The sequence below is a fragment of the Gadus macrocephalus genome, chromosome 21, assembly GCF_031168955.1.
Source record: "Gadus macrocephalus chromosome 21, ASM3116895v1".
Classification (NCBI taxonomy): domain Eukaryota; kingdom Metazoa; phylum Chordata; class Actinopteri; order Gadiformes; family Gadidae; genus Gadus; species Gadus macrocephalus.
In genome coordinates this window covers 14,631,621-14,652,711 of record NC_082402.1, presented here as the reverse complement: position 1 = coordinate 14,652,711, position 21,091 = coordinate 14,631,621, and the positions used below count along the sequence as shown (strand labels likewise).

The 21,091-nt window shown below is 45.1% G+C and overlaps 2 protein-coding genes across 2 annotated transcripts; both read right to left on the bottom strand.

Annotated features, from left to right (window-relative positions):
• Window positions 1–6,844: 6,844 nt before the first annotated feature.
• Window positions 6,845–12,147, bottom strand: slc30a1a (solute carrier family 30 member 1a). Its single transcript, XM_060041109.1, has 2 exons — window positions 11,119–12,147; window positions 6,845–9,519 (listed from the first exon to the last, which is right to left on the bottom strand). Exons 1-2 carry the CDS (start codon window positions 11,732–11,734, stop codon window positions 8,630–8,632), a joined length of 1,506 nt encoding a protein of 501 aa, XP_059897092.1. The 5' UTR covers window positions 11,735–12,147; the 3' UTR covers window positions 6,845–8,629.
• A 1,347-nt stretch (window positions 12,148–13,494) lies between these two features.
• On the bottom strand, window positions 13,495–17,776 carry nek2 (NIMA-related kinase 2). Its single transcript, XM_060041110.1, has 9 exons — window positions 17,458–17,776; window positions 17,054–17,271; window positions 16,529–16,769; window positions 15,662–15,744; window positions 15,439–15,565; window positions 14,957–15,200; window positions 14,596–14,650; window positions 14,415–14,491; window positions 13,495–14,077 (listed from the first exon to the last, which is right to left on the bottom strand). Exons 1-9 carry the CDS (start codon window positions 17,551–17,553, stop codon window positions 13,869–13,871), a joined length of 1,350 nt encoding a protein of 449 aa, XP_059897093.1. The 5' UTR covers window positions 17,554–17,776; the 3' UTR covers window positions 13,495–13,868.
• Between the last annotated feature and the right edge of the window lie 3,315 nt (window positions 17,777–21,091).

Below are 21,091 nucleotides of genomic sequence, written 5' to 3'. Positions count from 1 at the left end.
CCTGGGGGCCATCCAACGTGAGAGCCACGGCTACCAAACGTTTTTTGCCAATAGAATTGGAGAAATCCAAGGCAGCACAAACGTCCAAGACTGGTGGTGGATTCCTGGGCCTCTCAACATCGCAGACATTATCTCAAGAGGGGCAAGCCCGGAGGAGCTGGACGAAGACACTGAATGGCAGCTTGGTCCCAAGTTTCTGAGCCTCCCCGAGCGTGAGTGGCCCGTGAAATCTGCAAAAGATGTTGCTGTGGAAGCCAGAGAGAACATCATGCGCATCCAGAAGAAGGCATTCGTTGCTGCACTGACCCGATCTGGAGCAAAGAAGGAACCCAAGACGGAACCAAGCTCAAACCCCACTAATCTGCACAGGCCTCCTGCTGGGTCCGCTGTCACAAATCTGGTGAAAATCCAGCGGTTCAGCAGCCTAACCAGACTGGTAAAGTCTCTTGCACTGGTCTGGAGGGCCGCAAAGAAATTTCTCAGTCTCAAAGCCCGGGGGAAACCAAAGTGGGAGGCAGTCCAAATGACCGGTACAGTCACTGTGGCCGAGAGAGAAGACTCCTTCCGAGACCTCTGCCTCGCGGCACAAGAAGGAGCTACCTTCCCTGACACCACAACAAACCGGCTGGTCGCGTACAGGGACGAAGCCAGCGGGCTGTTGCTGTGCGGTGGCAGGATCCAGCACTTTAAAGAAGATGGCCGTGCTGTTCCACTGATCCCCTTCATCACCTGGTTGGGGACTCTGCTGGCACGCCAAAGTCACCAAGAAGGCCAGGAAGGAGTTGCTGGCACTCTACTCAGAATGCGGCAAAAGGCTTGGGTTGTGCAAGGCAGGAGACTGGCTCAACAAGTCATCAATAAGTGCATCCACTGCAAAAAGGCCAGAGCTCAAGTCTGCCAACAAGTGATGGGTGACCTACCTGTAGAAAGGGCAAGACCTGCTGCGCCGTTCCAATTCATGTCAGTCGACCTGTTCGGACCTTACCTGGTCAGAGATGACATCAAAAGAAGAGTCTCCATGAAAGTCTGGGGAGTCGTCTTCTGCTGCATGGCAAGCCGGGCTCTGCATATCGACCTTGTCAACAGCCTTTCAACAGAAAGCTTCCTCATGGCCTACCTAATGGTGATGTAGTTTGCTTTTTGTGTGCGACCTTCCTGTCCAGGCACAGGAAGCTCGAGTGGGAGGTGTCGCGTCAGACTAGGTCTGCAGCGGTTTGTTTTAAATTCACAGGAAAAATGCACGGGAGAGAAATTAAAAAGTAGAAAAAATAGGTGGTGTGTTAGCCGCGGTAAATGCGAGTTGATTAAGAGAAGCGCGAGTCAACTAATGAGTGTCAGCTGTCCGCTGTTCTACTGATTTGGTTGTGCTGCAAATTCAGCTCACAGGTGCTTAATTATCTGGTTGGCGTTTAGTTGGGAAGACACACTGGTGAGAGTAACACGAAAATTCAACTGTGCTTGCTCTCAGTTTGGAAGAAGTGCTGTGCGGAAACGTAACACTGAAAATTGGAGAGGCTGCCGGTAAGCGCTTGTCTCGTTTGATTTGATTTGTGGCGTACACGGTCGGCATGTTTGGAGCTTGGCGTTTGCACTGATTGTCACCATTGTAGTGTTTTAATGTTGGTTAAAAACGGAACGAAAAGCTTAATGGCCTGGGCACATTGCATCTGAGACTTTGCAGTCTATTAATTGTGGTTTTAGCGAAATGGCTGTAACTCTTTTAACCACCCATCTCCAGTTGGGCACGGGCGCTTCATATTTCATGGTGGGGTTGCTCATGTTCATTGAATTTGGGTAGTTTCTGGTCAATTTAATGTATACTCACTTTGTACAGATTACTATTTTTCTACAAATCTTAAATGCAATATTGCTAATATTTATTTTTCCTAGTGTTGTAACATGGCAAATTTGGTAAATATTTATTGGAAGCATATTTGCACATTTCATTCATGTATTTGCATAGGATTATAGCATATTTGCACATTTCATCCATGTATTATATATATATATATATATATATATTTTGCACACTTATTTAAGTGGCAACTAACTACTGCTCTGTCTATCTTCATGTCTGTTTATCTTAAGGGCCTAGAAACTAATAGGACTAAGAGGACAAAAGAAAGTGGTTCCTGGTGCTAACTGTTAACCATTGCAACCCTATGGACTTGTGCTCTGTATTCTAAATAAAAAGAAAAAAAAGAGGAAAGACCAAAAACGGAAACAACTGTTGTCTGTCCAATCCTTGAGTGAAACCCAGTGCCTTCAGAACTCCTTCAGTGTCACATCCTTTTCGAGTTGGGGAAAAAACACAGTGCTTAAAACCAACCAAACAAAACTGAAAAACTCACCAAAAACCAAAACAAAACCGTACAACTAGACACTGCTACTACTTACTATTAGGAATAACAATAATAATAATAATAATAATAATAATATGCATTTAAAAAAAATCCAAACAAGGCTATGTGCACTTTGTCCAAAAACGTGTGCTGGCGGCGGTGTAGGGGTTGCAAAGCAAAGTCCTTCTGACCCTGTTGTATAATAGATAGTATATACAATAATAGTATTGACTATCATCTACTTCCAAGTTACGCCAGTTGATATTTAGGTACAAATTCTTATAAGACACAGCCTACAAGGGGCCTCTATAAGTTGTTCCTCGCACTACATTCAGATTGCAAAGGAAGGGGAGATAAGGTACATTCTTCCTATATTGTTGACGGTCGCAATATCAGAGCAGGCAATTATTGCTCTCTGATCCAGCTCAACTCACTGACCAAAGTCTGGGAAACAAGTGTGTGTGTGTGTGTGTGTGTGTGTGTGTGTGTGTGTGTGTGTGTGTGTGTGTGTGTGTGTGTGTGTGTGTGTGTGTGTGTGTCGGGGGGGGGGGGGGGGGTACAGTACTCTATGATCAGTAAAACATTAACCCTTTGTCCTTCTCCCCCACCATCCACTAAGCTCCCCTCGTTCTAAGATTTGTTATGTCCGAATCGTGTATAGTGTATGAATCATCTTACGTATGTGTCTTGAATTCATGTGACAGGCAACAGACAGGCTGTCAGTCTGTCGACAAATTTTATGCTTAATGTTATTATCATAATTATTATACCTAAATATTACACCTCGTCTGAGAACATCCTGAAAGCAGATGAACCGCTCTGTCTTCATTTGTGTCTCGAATTGAATTTAGTTTATCGGTCCGTCTCTAAGACGTATCCATTATGCAGTACTATAGTGCTGCATAATTTATACGATAGGGACCAGAAGTCTGGGATATGTTTCCCAATGCCATGTTGTTTTGGGTTTTAGAAACTTGGACGTGCAGCATTTACGTTTATTAAATGCTGCACGTCCATTGAGTAGGTAGGCCTATACCTTTTTGTTTAGTTTTTTTTTAACTGTTAATACTTCTATTATTATATACATTATTTGAAAACAGTTATACCTGGCCATTATTTGTTTTTTTGAGTACTGCCTTTGCAATGTTACAGTAAACGATCAAATGCTTTTGACTACTCTTCTCAGCCTGATTCTTCAGGTGCTTTAGATGAAGGTTGTGTCCCTTTAGTGACGGCTGTATGACTCAATACATTTCAATGTATTTATCTCCAGGCGCCATTGTTTATCTTTTACACAACTATGGGATCAAAAAATATACCTTTCCAAATCTGACATTGCTATTTCTTGTGAGTCCTGCTTTTTGCCTATAACCAGTTCTCCTCCTTCTCGGTTAAAGAACAACATTTGCAATCAATGAATAAGAATTCATGATAAAAAATGAATCAAAAGTGCCTGCTGGTATCGGAGTTCCCTTGGTGCTGCTTGCGGTTAGCCGAGGGCCATGAGTCCACATCTACATTCCAAACCTTACTAATCTCTGGCAAAGATGGACACGTTGTAGCCTACAGGGTGCGACCTGGTCATGTGGTCTAATGAAAGGTTCTCTGATGGTGGGGGCTAAGCATTATGCAAAGGTGCAGCGGTCGTCATTTTTTCTAGCGTAATCCTTACATTAAAAATAAAATAATAATCTAACGCTTCTGGACTTTTGAGCACTTCCACATGAGACATATCTCAAGATTGAGATATATCTTTTTAAATGTAGGCCTAGTTCTGTCATTGAGAGAGTCAGTTTATAAATTGTTGTGAAATATATAACATAATATATTACTATACAACATATATAACTTTACTTTTAGGAACAATTAAAGTCATTTCCATAGTCATTTTTGGATTGGATGGATAGTGTTAACTTGTTCTTCTGCAGCGGTCTGATGTTTATCAGGTAAATCATCCAAACTTTATGAGTTCCTTTACAAGCATTTCCCAGAAATGGACACCTTGGCTTCTGTGCTCTCACTAAACATGTATCCATGTAGAAATGTGTCCGCTCAGCCGCACAGAGAGGAAGGGTTGTCAGGAGTAAGGACTGGAGTCCAAGCTGTTGCAAAAGGCCAAGAACTGACTCAGGGGGAAGTGGCTTCAATCTTTAATGTTTCACTTCTCTTTCTCTGTTCCTCCGAAGAGCTCCCATGAGGGTAGCCAACTCAGCAGTTAGGAAGCCACTAGTGAATATTCATTTGTGTCTTTTATGTTTTCACTTATCCGCTAGAAATTATTTTTATGTCATGACTTTGGCATGAGAGGAGCTGACAAAAATCTGTAAATAATAGCAGTCACGGCTATTTGGATTAAAATGGCCTTTGGCTTTAGGCCAACTAGCCAACTCCTGCCTCCGCACAGCCTATGCACTAAAGAGGAGTTCCCACGTGTCTTATCTCTGTGGTGTTTTGCCAAAGTCACAAGTTAGACTCACAGGCCCCCAAAGCGCTGAACACTTCCAAACAGAGCTTGGTTTGAGAACGTTGTACAGTACAAGACTTTAGCGTGGTCGTCCATGGAATGCTGGGGCTGATGAAGTGTTAAATATAGGCCAGATTACCCACAGGGCAAAAGGGCAACAGCATTGACTGTAGTGATAGTGTTAGCTTAAGTATTGTGCTTTATCTTAGAGTCATATCATGTTGATGCACGTGTTGATATCTAGTCTGAGCACCCAAAAGAACTATGCTACTTAGTGGCTAAGCTAATTTTATGTGATTAAATTAGTAGTATTCAATTTCCACGTAAGTTAACTAAGTCTGAGATTTTTAGTAAGCCTATATTGTCAGTTGAGGATACAATAAAGATAAAATGAAATGCACACCTTATCCATACACTTCTATTACATTTTCTTAATTTTCTTTTGTTATCTTACATTTGAATATAATGTTTTTTCCTCTCAAACTGATGTATTTTTAAGCTCCTTTCACAAATCATTTCATCACCTCACATGAATAAATTGGGAACAGACCAACATTAGACATGGTTAATGGGTTTTGTCACCTGAGCAAGATCCAATCAAATCATAGTGAATGAAATCACGTTCCCTACGTTTCTTCCTGTTGTCATTTCCAGGTTTACTCCCAATTACTTCCCACTAGGTCAAGGTAGACTGATGTCAATCACCTTTTGTTTTATGTGACAAGGCCCTCTACACACACAGTTAAGAGATCACCGTGACCTTTAAGGCAGCAGTTGATTTGTGGTAAGAGAAGATATGGAGATTGGTGAAGTGAAGCAAGGGATGACAACTTATGACAACTGATAACATTCAGTGTGTTCTGGGGGCTTTTGAAGCAGACAAATAAAGCCTTGATCAAAAATTAACCTTGATTAGGTTGGTTTATTATCTTATTGCTGACAATTAATGAGTATTTTCAATTACTATCAAATTATCTTCGTTTTTTTTTACTACACCTACACATAGCATTTTGTGACCATGGCGAAAGAATGGTGTTGGCTGATGTGAGAGGAGACTGAAGCAGCAACCCCCTCTCTCAGAGCCCGTACTGGGGGAGGGGCTGTAAGGGATGGGCGCCATAGAATAACATCAGAGGGAGATCGAGATCGATCTGGAGCTCAGCTAGAGCAGCCACGCCATATGTCTCACACCCCGTGAGTCCTTTGCGGACTCTCCCACAAGTCCAGTCCAGTCAGTAGAGGATGGGGTGGTGGGGTTTAACACAACCGTCTGAACGCCTCCCCTCCACGGCGGGGGTTTAGGTGTGCGTCAGGGTCAGTTCACTCTGGCACTAAATGGATTTGAACATTGATGTGCGGGGGGGCCGGGGGGCCGGGCTTAGCCGCACCGTGGCTTATACGTCTGTGTACACAAATGAGAACCTCGCCACCAACAACCTTTTTGGTTCAGTAACAAACCAGACCACGGCCTACAGTGGACCCCTCCATTGTTACCCCCTCTCTCTCTCTCTCTCTCTCTGAAAGGTGCACACTGCAACTCCTGGCATGCGCTGCTCTCTGTCCTTATTGTCTGTTTGTGTGTGTAATGAGAGGGGACAGGGAGCAGGGAAAGCTATGCTAAGGAATGCTGGCTAAAAAAGAAAAGAAAAAAAGGCTATGGTGCTGGCCGGTCATAGTGTGGAATGCCCTCTGGGCCCCTTGCATAAGTCACCCCGGGCCATGGATGGCTGACAACCAGTATAGCCTCATAGACCCTCATATCATCTCAGTGGAGAGAACACCAGTTTTGAGTTTTCTATCCTGGTAAAGTCAGTTATTTTAGTTTAGTCACATTTGGTGGATACCGAGTGAGTTGTTTATTAGTAAACTGCAATTTAAATAGAGCCTGTGTGTCTTTATCATGGTGGTGGATGATTATGAATCATGTCTGACAGAGCAGGATTCATCCACACATTCTTTCAATCATCACATGAATCCTTAAGAATATTCTTATTTTTCTTGCTGCAGAATCCAAACATGAATAAGTCAACACAAGATGTAAACGTAGCTGCTGTACTAAACAGCAATCTTTTCTTTATTACACAATGACACATTGAACAGGTATTGTATATATATTTATCAAAAGCACGACTAGCTTCTCACCAGTTGACATATCTAAAATATCCCAAAAAAAAAATCCGACAATTTTTATGTTTCCATTTTGCACAGAGAGCTCAACGTCTCAAAAGACATAGAATAATAGTAACCAAATATTACAAAGGAAGGAACGCATCAAAATGCATTTCCCCATTATATGCCTACATTGCATACACATGTATTGGAGTGGAAATCTGAAATGCATCTCTTGATTCACCGTCTATGGTGATTCAAATTTTTAAATGAATAGAATGGAACGTCTGCAGTATTTTTTTATCTCTTTACTATTTCAAAAGGCCACAAGTCACAAATTTAACAAACAGCCTGAGAGGTAATGCTATGGGGATGCTCACTATGGACACAGACCCTACGATGCCCCTAGTGAAGCAGCATCCAGGGCCAACCTTCTTAGGTATGTATATAGATCCAGCCTCTAATCATGCAAAGCCTGAGACAAAGTATCAGGAAAAACAAGAAAACAAACACATTGTGGATTTCGACGAGGTCCCTTCACATTATAAAAAAAAACAGTTATGGAGGAAGTGACACAAAAGAATAATAGAAATACAGAATACACACTGAAGGAATAGATCCAGCAGTGACAGACTCCTCTGGCTCACAAGGTGACAAACCTCCAATACTTTTCTGCGGGTGGACATGACAGCATGCGCCCTTCTCCACTGCAGTGTATGCAGTGTATATGTAGTGCTCTCTCCCGGTTTGTTTTGCTTTAAAAAAGGCAACGGGAGAGCAGCGTGAACGTCTCACGACTCCCAAATGAGTCCAGAACATCAGTCAGAGAAATAATAGCGCTGTAAAAAAAATTAAAAGATCACAACACATTTGAAGTAAGAGTTTCACGACAAAAATGATTTACTAAACATTCTCTTTCCAAAGTAAATGTCATCAAAAGGAGATTTTAAGATCATAACTCGTAACTTAAATACATAAATTATTAAGCAATACAATATGCTTCCGTTTGGGGCCAACGGCCGAGTTGTCTCGAGCCTGCGTGGAGTGAGGAGGAGGAATTACAGCTCCTCGCACCGATCAGCCCGCCAGCCAGAGGGACTCCAGACGCCTGACCCACGAGCGCTCTGACTTGCATTAGTAGTGTTTGACTTCTCTTTTGTAATATTAACCCTCTCTGTACAGGGGTGTTGGCTCCGTCCCTTCGATGCTTGCAGTGAACAGCTTTGGCACCAAGGACAATAGAGAATAAAAACACCATGGGAACAAGATAACGCTCCAGCACATGGTGTTAGGAGAGAGAGAATTAGAGGACATTGGCACTTTGTGCAGACTTCACCCCGCACTCGCTCGGGGGGCAATAGGACTCCTGACACATGCACTCATCACTACCTGAACTGCTGAGCCCACATAATAGAAGAGATAGACCAAGGGGGGTGATGTTGGTCAGGTGAAGGGAGGGGGGGGTCCAGCAGTAGGGCTAAAAAATAAAACAAGACATTGAAAATAGACTTCCATGTCAGGCCAGTGATCCGGTTTCCTTATACCAATCTAGTTGCAGGTACAGGTTGACCACTCACACACACACACACCAAAAAAATCAAAACTAGCAGGCAGTCAACAAGTCGCCCGTCAACTTCCTTTATTTCTTGGGGTTTCCCTCCCCCGGCCGCTCCGCTGCGGCGGCCCCTGGACCGCCGGCCCTCAGGGCGCCGTCTCACAGAAACGACTCCGCCTCCCGGGGGACGGCGGCGGGCTCTGGCGTGACCACCAGCGGCAGGGCGGCCGCCTGCTCCGGGTCCTCGCTGATGACCTCCAGGGTGGCGGGGCTGACCTCCCGGAGACCATCGTCGGCCTCCGACGCCGCCTTCTTCTCGGCCGCCTTGTCGGCGGAGCCGCAGCACAGCTTGGGGGCGCACTGAGTCCGGCAGGAGAGCTCGCACAGGGAGTCGCGCGAGTCCGAGCTGAAGGTGACGAACTCGGGCTGGATGGTGGTGGCGTGGATGCCCTCATCGTGGAAGAAGTCCTTGATGCGCTTGGCCACGTCCATGTAGGCCGTGGGGTCGTGGCACTTGATGTGCGCCGTGGCGATGATGCGGCTGCCGGCCAGCTGCCAGATGTGCAGCTCGTGGATGGCCAGCACGCCCTCCAGGCACAGCAGCTTCTCGTTGAGCTGGTGCATGTCGATCTGCTTGGGCACCGTCTGCAGAAGGATGAGCGCCGACTCCTTCAGCAGGGGGTAGGTGGTGTACAGCAGGATGCCCACCATCATGATGCACAGGGTGGGGTCCATGTACAGCACCCAGCAGGGGCCCGCCATGCGGTAGGCGCCGGGGTCCGTCAGGCCCACCAGGGTCTGGTTGACGTGCTGGTGGTCCGTGCTGTGGCTATTGATGCAGGGGTTGAGGCAGGCCTCGTCAGGCAGGCAGGGCTGCCACACGAAGGTGAAGATGAGGGCATTGACCACCACGATGACCGAGCCCAGGGCGTCCCCCAGCACGTGGAGGAAGACGCCGCGCATGTTGAGCTGCGCGGCCGAGCTGTGGTCGACGTCGTCGTACAGCGGGCTTCCGTTGGTCTGCAGCTCCGTGCCGTCTTTGCTGAAGTCTGAGGGGGGAAAGTGCAGTCTAAGTGCAGTTCATCGTATTAACAAACCCAACATGTTTGCAGGCACATAATCTTAGCCTTATACTGCAGCATGTTCCAAGAAAGTGCTTAGCCGCAACTCATAGATGACTTTGTTTTGTCCGTCCCAATAAGTACAAACAAACTAAACAATTTCCTACTTTACTCGCCCTGATTTTAAGACTGAGGCAGTTGGAATTCCAAGCAAGACAGAGGCTGTGTTATAGACAATTGTGATAATTTTGAATCCTGAATGCAGAGCAACATTTCAATAAGTCACGGCGTGACTTATTCTCCCACCAAGGGTGGGAGAGTGTGTTTTTTTCACTGGTGGTAACACAGGTCTGGCATCATGGTTGGAGCCAGGGAAGCGAGCAGTTTTAATTCTCGATTGTTCCTAAAAAGAGGATGTTGTGTACATTCTTATAACTGAGCACATTTTCAGAACACCTCCTACATTGTCCCCTCACAGCTTTTTTAAATGTTGCACTTAGAATTCAGAGTAACAACACAACCTATAACGCAGCCCCCGTCTTCACTTAAGAATCCAAACTGCCGTCTAAAGGGCATAAGCATGCCCAGTAGCGTGTAAACACAATGTACACTTTTGGATTTGTTTGTTTGTGGGAACTATTTGAGAAGGCTACCTACTAGCCAGGATAGTTTGTTTGCACTTAGATTTGTTGGGCAAAACGAGGGAGCTGCTAAACAATGGGGTGCAATATAATGGAGGTCAGATGCCCTGCATCAGAACACGCACACACCACGAGAAGCGGTGAATTGAACTATAATCATGGCTGAATCAAGTTCAGGACATAAGGGACTTGGACACTTAACCTGTGGCCTTCACAGAACCAGCCGAGTCCTTTAAATCAGCAGGATAAGAGACTGAGGATGCCAGTTTGGAGCACTCTTACGGTTCAACCGGTTCTTAAATATGATAAGGCTGTTCATATTATTTACTTTTCCCATCTTAGAGAAACAAATGTATTACCAATATTATTATACGGGTGGTTTTAGCTTTTTCTTTCATTGACAAATGTTCTAGGGTTCTATTGCAATACAATACATCATATTCAGCTGAATTATTACAAATATTAATCAACTATTGTGTATCTCAAAAATACAGGTGAAAAACAAGTTCCAGAACTAATATTCAACCAACAAAGTTATTCAACGGTGTGCAACACAGCCTTATTCGGATAATCCTTGTCCACAACTCCATAGAAACTATCAAAAGCAACATGAGTTTCTCCTCTCACAGTAATGTGTGTGTGGTCCTCAACGTTTAAAAGAGGATATGCTTTTGGACAATGAATCAAATTATTTGTATGTAATATTGTAACTAGGGATCACTGCTTGACACTTTTTTTGGCCATTTGTTTGGACTTAGGGTTGTTGAATTGGTATGGGTTGAATTGTATTTTGTGTGCAAAATTAATCACATGACATGACTAGACACAAACGTAAGATACTAATATCTTAACTTGCCTTTCTTGCTTGTCAATGAGGTAGCCTTCAATATAGGACTTATTACATTATAACGGTGTATGTAACCCCCCCAAAACCCTTTGGACTTACCATATCCACGGTTCTCTGAGTTGACCCCATTTGGACTGTTGTGGTCGACCACAACCAAGGTGTTTGTCTCGGACGACGAGGAATTTGGTTTTTCAGATATGCAGATTTTACCAGTCTTTTTCTTGCCATGAGAGTGTCCACCACTGCCGTGCGAGTGCCCATGTCCCCCACCACCACCACCGTGCGAGTGCCCGTGTCCACCACCTGCATGGCCGTGGAACAAGCACAGCCCCAGGAGGTTGATCAGGAGCCCCGCAGCACCGACCCCGATCACGATGTAGGGGCTGTCGATCTCGTTGGGCTCGGTGAACCGCTCGATCGCCTCCAGGATGATGGTGAAGCACAGCGCCGTGAGGAACACCGCGTTTACCAGCGCCCCCATCACCTCCGCCCGGATCCACCCGAAGGTGTTCTTGTTGGTCGCCTGGGTCTTCTCAGCGAATCGCACGGCGACCAAAGCCACCAGCAGTGCTATAACATCCGACAGCATGTGGAAGGAATCCGACAGCATCGCTAGAGATGAAGTGATCCGACTGACGACCACTTCCACGATGAAGAACCCGAACGTCAATGAAAGCATGCATAGCAGCCGCACACGGTTCGGCTCACAAGCCATCTTCAAACACTAGGAAACGATCGATGAAACAATGAATAGGCTTGTTTTTTAACCTACCGGTAATCCGACTAATTCGACCGTTTTCATACAGATTTAACCAGTTTACCAGAGCATCCGCTAGCTAGCTGTGGTAGGGGTCCGTCCTAGCGAGCTAACTCCGCTAACGGGCTACCTGAGACAATACAAAGCGTATTGTTACACTAGCATCTCTACAAATAGCAGCATCCTTTGGCTAATTTATCAGACAAACACGCGTTCATTCGGTCACAAATGAATAAAGTACCACAGACAAAAAGTCCGACGACTTATGTAGACCTTAGTCAGCGCCGGTATATTCCAGAATCGTTGGCCGCTGCTCACCCGTTTGCAGACGGCTGAAACTTTGCACCCGAGCCGGTAAACTTTCCACACGGAACTGGGTAATGTAACGGACCCGCCCAGCTCCTTGACCATTGGCTGGTAGCACGCTAGCTGGTAGGTGATTGGTCCGTTGCCGCTAATGGTTGGGACGTACCACCCGGGCGACAGGGTTGCTATGCGCCTCTGCATGCAACGCATCTAACAAACAGTGTTGCCAGATCGAGCCAGATTTGGCTGCAGCGCGCTGCAACCAATGTTGCCAGATTGGGCGGGAAATCGGGCCCAATCTGGCAACGCTGCTAACAAACAGACAGTCAGCATCGCAGGGCCGTCATACAGTTTCTCCATTCCTGATTTAATTCGTAGTGTAAAAGCTCCAAATAAACATTCAATAGTGATCTATGATGCAGTTACAACCATAGTTTTTTGACTTTGCATTGAACAGTTTAGATTTAAATAAATATATAATGAAATGTAGCTTTATTTTATGATTTGGAATTAAACATCTGTGGTTTCGAGTCGTATCGAATGTTAATATCCACCATGTATTGCATTAAAAAAAATAGGTATCTGTCCGATATATTAATACATATATTAAAAGGCAAATAAACTGTATGTAGAACAAACACACATCATTACTCACTTGGATAGCAGCTTTATCGTTCAATTGCGATACTTTGTTCCTAACATGGGATTTTGAGATGTGATTGCTATCAATCATCTCACCATTCTTTACATTGTCGGCTATAAGCAATCCACATTATTGTTAATAAATGGGAGTCCTTTGATAAAAAGGGGCTGAGTTTAGACGAAAGAAAAAAAACCTATTTTTCCGCTTGCTTTACGCTAGAAACAAACATGGGGAATCCAGGGGCATCTCAAAGTAGCCAAGTCCTTCTAGATAGTCCACCTGGCAAGAGAATAAACGATTAAAAAATATAACCAGCCTGTTTACCTCCTCAAGCGAAATAACCTATCCTATCTTCAGTCATATATATATAAATATATATAAGATCTGTCTCACTTGTATTCATTTTACTCTGAAATAACTTGAATGTAAATTTAGATGTCTGGGAATAAGCAGCACAGCAGTCAGGAAGCTATTTAAAGCTATAATAAACTGTATTTTGTGTATTCATGTAAAACATTATGAAAAAATTTGCAATAAAGCATCCAAAAAAAATTGCCCTTTCCCTCTGCGCTAAGCCCCGGATATTTCAGAAACCTAGAAACGCCCCTGCTCGCTAATACTATTGTATCCTATTAGGAAGAAGACCTGGAAATTAAAGTTAGAAAATCAGTTGTTATATTCATTTGGACATGACACCAATACATTTGGTTAGGTTAAATCTGGTAGACCTTTCATAATGGAAAGTCTTTATCTCTTAAATGCAAACAAGTTTGAAACATTCTAGGTTTCTTTAATGGAAACCACATACACACACAAACGCACTCGGAATATAATTCACATCCAACCGACACCCTTCAAACCCAGAGTAATATTTATAAAAAGGCCTAAAAAGTCGGAGTAGGTCATCTAAAATGCATGAGACATCCACAGACATGAGCACACAATGGAATGAAAAAGGAAAATTCAAAAGAAAAGAAAACTTCAAACATTAAAATGTGAAATTATTTGGGTTCAGTCTTCACCACTAAGGTCCTATGTTACAAATAAATAAAGATCAAAACTAGTTCCCTGTCAAGCCATGGTAACCTAGGGCCCTTTGATTTGATTCAGTAGTCTTCACATTGTTATTTTGGTGGCCTGGTCTTAGCGGATCCCCAGGAACTGCCTGCTCCTTTGGTACGCCCGCTCCACCTCCCCCAGGGCCTGGGCCCGTGAGTCGGCCGCCTGCAGCCTCTTCTTCAGGACCAGCTCCTGGCAGCGCAGGGATTCTCTGCTGCCAGGGCCCTGGTTCTCCTGACTGCGTCTTGCAAAGTGGACCTTTTTCTTGCCAGGGGAGCAGTCCTCGTCCAGATCTAGGACAGAGACAGTAGGGGAGTTACTTGTGAAGAAGTTGTGTGTGCAACTGTAATTTATCCAAAGTCTTCAAGAGACTCCTGCCTAACCCGACATGTGGCCGCCACCATGATGGGAAGACTCTTCCCAATGCACTCCCACCCAATGTTTGGCACATGTATGCATACAAAATAAAATCTTTATTTACATGGTTTAAAAGTATATAAAAACAAACATGACATCAAGTTAACACCCCCCCCCCCCCCCCCCAACCACAGGTATAATTAATGGACAACGCTCTGGCTCAATTCTTGTCGAGGTTCAGGGGCTCCAGGGCTTGACGGGCCAGCCTCGTACCTATCTCCTTAGAGTACGGCCCGGCCAGGCCCTTCGCCTGCCGCAAGAGGTTGTAGTTGTTCAGCAAACTCTCCGCTCTGAAAGCATCAATAAGACGATAGTTAGGTTGGATGATGAGAGCATCCCATTAGAACTTTGGAAGAGTTTGGACCCGAGCTCAAGAATAACTGCTTTTATTTACCTCGCAAGCTTCACGTCAGACAGTCGTTCGCGGACACACAGCTCCTGCTCCCGCTCTGCCATTAAAGAGTTGAGACCAGAGAAACCCCCAAGACACATGAACATACGAAGAGGTAGCCACAATTGACAGCCTTCGAAACAAAATTAATTCTGAGTGTGATACTAAAGCCTGGACCAAAGCTGCAAACGAATCCTGTTATATCAAGGATGACCTCCATCTTGGAAATGCCACAAAACGTTAGGATTGGTTCCATATCGTCCAGAGGTTTACGCAAACGCAGGACTGGTAGTCTCAAGTCTATGCAGAGTCTCACAGGTACATACACGCACACACACACACACACACACACACACACACTCACGCTCCAGCCTCTCCTCTCGTTCCTTGAGGGCCTGCTCCCTGTCTCGTAAGACCCGCTCCTTGAGTCGGAGCTCCGAGGCCGGTTCCGGCATGGCAACCCGGGGCGCGGCGGCCTGGGGCGCGGCGGCCACGCACTCTGTGGACTTCCTGCGGACCCGCACCAGCGCCTTCCGCCGCTCCTCCCCCACCGTGTCGGCCAGCAGGCTGCTCTGGAGGATGGCCTCTACCGAGGGCCTCAGGTAGTCCTGCCAAGGCGCCGCCACAAACCAGTGAACACAAGCGGCCAAATGCAGTACGCGAGTCAACAAGACGATAAAAGGGAACGTTGTTTTTTTAGGACTGGTCAGTAATGCATCGGATCGCGACCGGGCCACGGACTATACTTCCATGTTTTTGACTGCATTATGCATTGACATGAGAACATGGTCTTTGTGCCGTCCCATTTCCCACCCCCCCCCCCCCCCCTTCAAATTAGTAGCAAACCTTTAAATGGAGCATTCGGGTCAGCAGGGCGTTCAACCCATCAGAGTATCGGTAAGGGATCCTTGTGAACTGGCCCTTGCGGATCTTCTCTGCCAGCTCCTTCTGGTTGTAAGCAGTAAAGGGAGGTCTAAATGGGGCCAAGAGACACCCATCAACATTACAAACCGCATCCTATACCATTTAACATCCCAGAGAACCATTTAGAGAGCGAGGAAAAACTTACGATAGAGCGCAAAGTTCATACAGCAAACAGCCGAGAGACCAAATGTCTGACTTCTCGTTGTAAGACATCCGGTTGATTTGTTCCTGAAAACAAAAAAGCAGTTGAGAGTTAAAGTTCTAGACATTTTTACATTCCTAAATTTGACATGGAAGACAAACAAGTTGTCTAGAACTGTTGACTTTATTATTGTGAAATAGTTGGAGAATGTTAATGTTAAGGACTGGGTAAACAGAACACAGGAGAAAACAAAAAAAGTCCTTGTTCAAACATCAAAGAATAGACGAGTATTAACGTGTTCCTTGCCCAACATTAAAACACTGATCTAAGGTGTCATAAAAGAAAGGCACAAGGATAGGGTTCAGCTTTCACTGGGTGTTCATAGGAAAATAAAACACTTCAGCATTCTTTTTTCCACGCCCGCCCTAAGCATATGGATCAACATTGACTCGGAAGGATGTTAACAAGAATCCAAACGAAGTTGACCCCAAATGAGTGAACCATTGATGCAGTTTGGTAGATGGATAACCATCAATTTTGTGACAAGGATATAAAAATTCCAAATTCAAGTGTATAGGCCTACTCGATGAAGGAACACATCTCGACAATGGCTTTTGTTTCTCTGGTTGCCGATAAGAGTTCATGGCCTCAGCTCAAGTTTCAAGCTTTTCTACTGCAATTATTTCTCCTGAGTAACAGAGTGCTCAACAAGATTGTCCAGTTCCCTGCTCAGCAGTTGTGACACATGTTCGGTTTTGTCAAGTCACGTGAATTTACTTTTAAAAAGGAGAGAAAAAAACAAATAATGGAAAAGCTAAAGCGGACTTCCAATTGAACTGCGGCACATCACGGGACTGATAGGCCACTCACAGGAGACATGTAGTAAGGCGTGCCGACAAAGGTCTTTGCGAAACTGGTGTCATGGTTTAGGATCCTAGCGAGTCCAAAGTCTCCCAGCTTGACGTTCTGCTTGACGTCCAGGAAGATGTTGGCGGGCTTCAGGTCCCGGTGCAGCACAGTGGCGCCACCGTCGCTGCGCCGGTGGCACTCCTTCAGGGCCAGCATGAGCTGGGCCATGACCCGCAGGACAAACTGCTCCTCCAGATAGCGCCTGGAAGGAGAGGCGCCACGAATGCACAGAGCTCAGATGCATACAATGAAGGGGAAAACTTCTTAGCGGATGCATGTATTGGACATGAAATATCTAGCAAAAATAAACAGTCCCAAGATATACACTACATTATAGACAAGAAGTGTAGTAGTGTTATGTTCATAAAAGAATATTTGAGTGTACCCCTTTTTTATTTTTTTAAGAAATGATATTTGAGAAATGATCAGGTGAAGGCAATATAGGCCTACCTGATGAAAACACCATCAATACAACCACCCCCTCACCTTTCCTTGATGCACTTGGCGACAAGGGTGGAGAGGTCGCCGCCTTCACAGTACTCCATGACAATGTATAGTGTGGTGTTTGTCCTGTCGATGATGCGGTCGTAGTACCGTACTATGTTTGGATGCTTAAGTTCCCGCAAGAGGTTAACCTCTGAGACGAGCATTTGCTTTTCGTTCTCGCCCATGCTTCCGTAATCAAGCTCCTTCCACACCAGAAGCTGTAGGTAACACAGGTATACGAGAGCAAAATGATGATGTTTGCAGGGTGCACCGTCGACAATTACGTGAATGTTTGTATACGTGCTCACAGTAATGGACACCATTACCATGCACCAGTCAATAGACTGGTGCATTCAGATCCATAATGTGGATGGTATGCTGCGTTCGGCAGCATTGGTACTCACCTTTTCGTCAGATTTCCTTATTATTTTCTGACATTTGCCATAAGAACCAGATCCTATCGTATGCAAGACTTCGTAGTCCTCAACACGAGAAGGCATGCTGTTTATCAACCGATTGTAATCTAAGAAAGGCTATTTAGTTACCATGGACTTGGCCTGATAAACTATTAGAAACACCTTAACGTATCAATTTGTTTATCTTAAATCCAGCGGATGTTAGGTGGAACCAATTGTATGGGGATAATAAAGGAGTCACAAACAGGTAGGCATGTGATCGTTGCCGAAAACAAAACAGAAACGCTGTTTTTAAACTGGTGCCTGAACTCTCTAAGCTGATTGGTTATTTCTCGACTGAAGCTGAATCCTGATTGGCCACAACAACTACACAGTTGCCAGGTTGCGAGCGCCTGATACCGCGAGAGTTTAGCAGGTATTTCAAGAGGATGTCTGATTTCTGTCCACTAGGTGGCAGCAATAATACGCACACTTTTACCTGCCCAGGATCAGCGAATGACGTAATTGTTGAGGCGCATCGTTGTTCAAAAATAAGAATTACAACACACGATAACGGAAGTGATTAAAAGGGGTATTTCCCGTACCTTGTATCTTGATAACCTTGATGTCTCTGATGTGTGCGGCATGGCCCATTTAAATAGGATTTGAGCCATTTACTTTTGGACGATGCATTTAAGATATGTCAAGCATACTCAATTAAAATACAACCAAATCATCATTATTGTGGTGTATTGGTTTAAGTTAAAGTTAGTCTTGCAAATCAAAAGTCTATACTTTTTTCAGTCATTCTCAAACAGTGATACAAAAATATCAAAAATGGCGAGCCACAGCAAGTGAAGCAGTGGCGAGCACTGCTTAATTTATTATCGAGAAGAGTCCTAGTTGGAGGCCCCATTAATAGCTCCGAAGTCTCAATGCCTTGCTCAAAACAGTAGACATCCCGTGGCAAAGTTGGGGAAACCAAATCGTTACGACAAACTATGCATATTAGATAAGCACTGAATGATCATCATTCAGTAGGCCTACTTAGATTTTCTTTTTGGTCATTTAAAAATAGGGACGCGCGCACGCACACACACACACACACACACACACACACACACACACACACACACACACACACACACACACACACACACACACACACACACACACACACACACACACACACACACACACACACACACACACACACACACACACACACACACATACATACACTCACCTTTGCATGTGAAGTGCACCTGTTGGCTGTTTGGCCAGGGATCGGCAGCATACCTGTCTGCAGGATTGTGGACCTGCTGTGGACCTACACATATTACACGCCTTTGACTGAAGAACATGATCATGTCCATCCAAAACGTGATCCCCGTAGGCCACACGTGTGCTATCGAAGCACTCGAGGAGGGAGAGAGAGGGGGGTGGGGGTTAGGTGACATTCAGCTGCCTAGCCGAGAGCACAGAGGCTATTTCTGGATTGCGTTCGCGGGTCACCCTGGCCATCCCTGGCGCAGCTGGACGCCAGTGTCTCTCCTCGTGTCAGGAGGAGACGCTGTCACCTCCATCGTCCACCAGCCCCTTCTCCTGCAGATGATTTCATGCCCACACTTGTGCATCAGGCCCCGTTCATGTCGTGGAATTGCGACGTCTCCAATAAGTGATTGGCTCTAATGGCCCTCCGGCGTCTAGTGTGGTGACGTGTGACAAGCTGACGCCAAGATTTATTTGTTTTAAACTTAGGGGAAGTTTAAATAAATATGTTGACGCATGCAAAACAATTAGCCATGTATTAGGTGTCTTATACAATGTCGATGCATTGTGTATAATAACAGTTGTGTGTGCTGGACTATGCATCAAACCTCTCCTCATCATGCAGGCCATACACAACCGCACAAGTGGAGCCTCTCTTGTTCCCGGAGAAGTGATGCACTGAGCGGTTCAGGTCGACCGGGTTCCTGTTTCCCAGGCTGAAATCAGAGTACCGTGGAGTAAGCTGGCGGTTAGTGACAGATACCGACCCAGGTTTAAACAACAGCCACGGAGCAGAGTAAACACACGTTTCAATTACCCGGAGACAGGTTCTGGGAGACACACATCAGCAAATTACGATGTAGGAACTCGATCAAGGCCCATGAGCCATGCCACTGTACCCAGTCAGTTTAATTAACTAGGGAGTCATGCAGCAGTTAAAATAATCCCTTCGAACAATACAAATGTACGTTTTCATGCTCTTTGCCTCAGCGTAAGGCACTTTGAATGAAAGATTATGTTAAATAATGACACCCATCCAAATAGTTTGTTGTATTGTAACTAATAGTGGAAGCTGGGACACAAACACACACACACGCGCACACGCACACAAAAACAAAGATGGACAGTAAAGATCATTTTGATGTTTTATTCCAGCACAAGGTCTCTGTGTTGTAAAATGGCTGTGTAGCTAGGAATTAAAGGAGAAGTACAAAATGGAAAAATTACAGACAATTCTAGTATCATTTGTTTTTAATTTCTATTGTGTTCATTTCCTATAACCATATCTAGGAAAAACCTCCCCCTGCCCACCATCTCTGCCTTCTTTGGAAAAGCGGCCTTGGGAAGAAAAATGGAAAATAAACGACTTGTGGCATCTCCTATTCATACCGGGGAACATCTCAGGGTGGGCAGGACGAATAGACACGTTTCAGTCTAGCCCCGAAAAGGGTTTCACATCTACCTAGTCAGGTAGCCCTCTGCATTTCATACACAGCTCCTACATGTATACTCCCCCTGAAAGGAGAGGGGTGGGCTTCAATGCAACCTCATTGCATTTGTGTATCCACTTCATCTCCCCCTCCCTGGAGGCGGTTCCTCCTGCTGCTCGTCAGGAGAGCAGGGTCAGAACCTTTCACATTGACTCTCAATACAACATCGCCGCATCATTGCTGGGCCCTGTGTGAACTTCCCTTTACAAAAACGCCCCAAATCAAACTAAAAAAAATGAAAAGGGGAACAACTATTGCTTTACTCTCCTGGCCCAGTTACAGTGTTGGTACCCCCCCCCCCTCCCCTCCCCCCCACATCAGAGTGAATGCAGACTGGCAGCATGGGACTAGGCTCCAGCTGTGTGGTGGGTTGCCTCTTAACAGTCTATAGCCATCAAACGTGTTTTTAGGGGCAAGCTGGAAAGCAAAGATATCCCACAGAATCCTACATGCACAAGCCTTCAGTGTTTTCACAAGGTTGACTGGATGCTCCGGGCTGGGCGAAGGAAGGGGCGGGGCTCAACTTTGAACTGGGCCCGCGTGTCATTGGACGAAGAGACTGGCCGTCTCTCAAAACAGACTTTTTGTGGCATACAGTAGCGTCCTAGTTTGGTGTCACCCCAAAACAAGAAAAGAAAGATACAACACTGGACACAGGGGAAAACCTTGCCTTTTTCTCTTTTAAACATTCATGATAATTTAAAAAAATAAAAACAATCTGAAATAATAAAAGCTGAGTGCCGACGCGGTGACACTACCTTGCAGTCATTGATAGACAAAGAGATCCTTCCTCTTCTTTGTTATGTACAAAATTAAACATACCATAACAGGGGTACGACGGTTCAAGTAATTTAAAACAAATGAAAACACGGTGAGCTGTC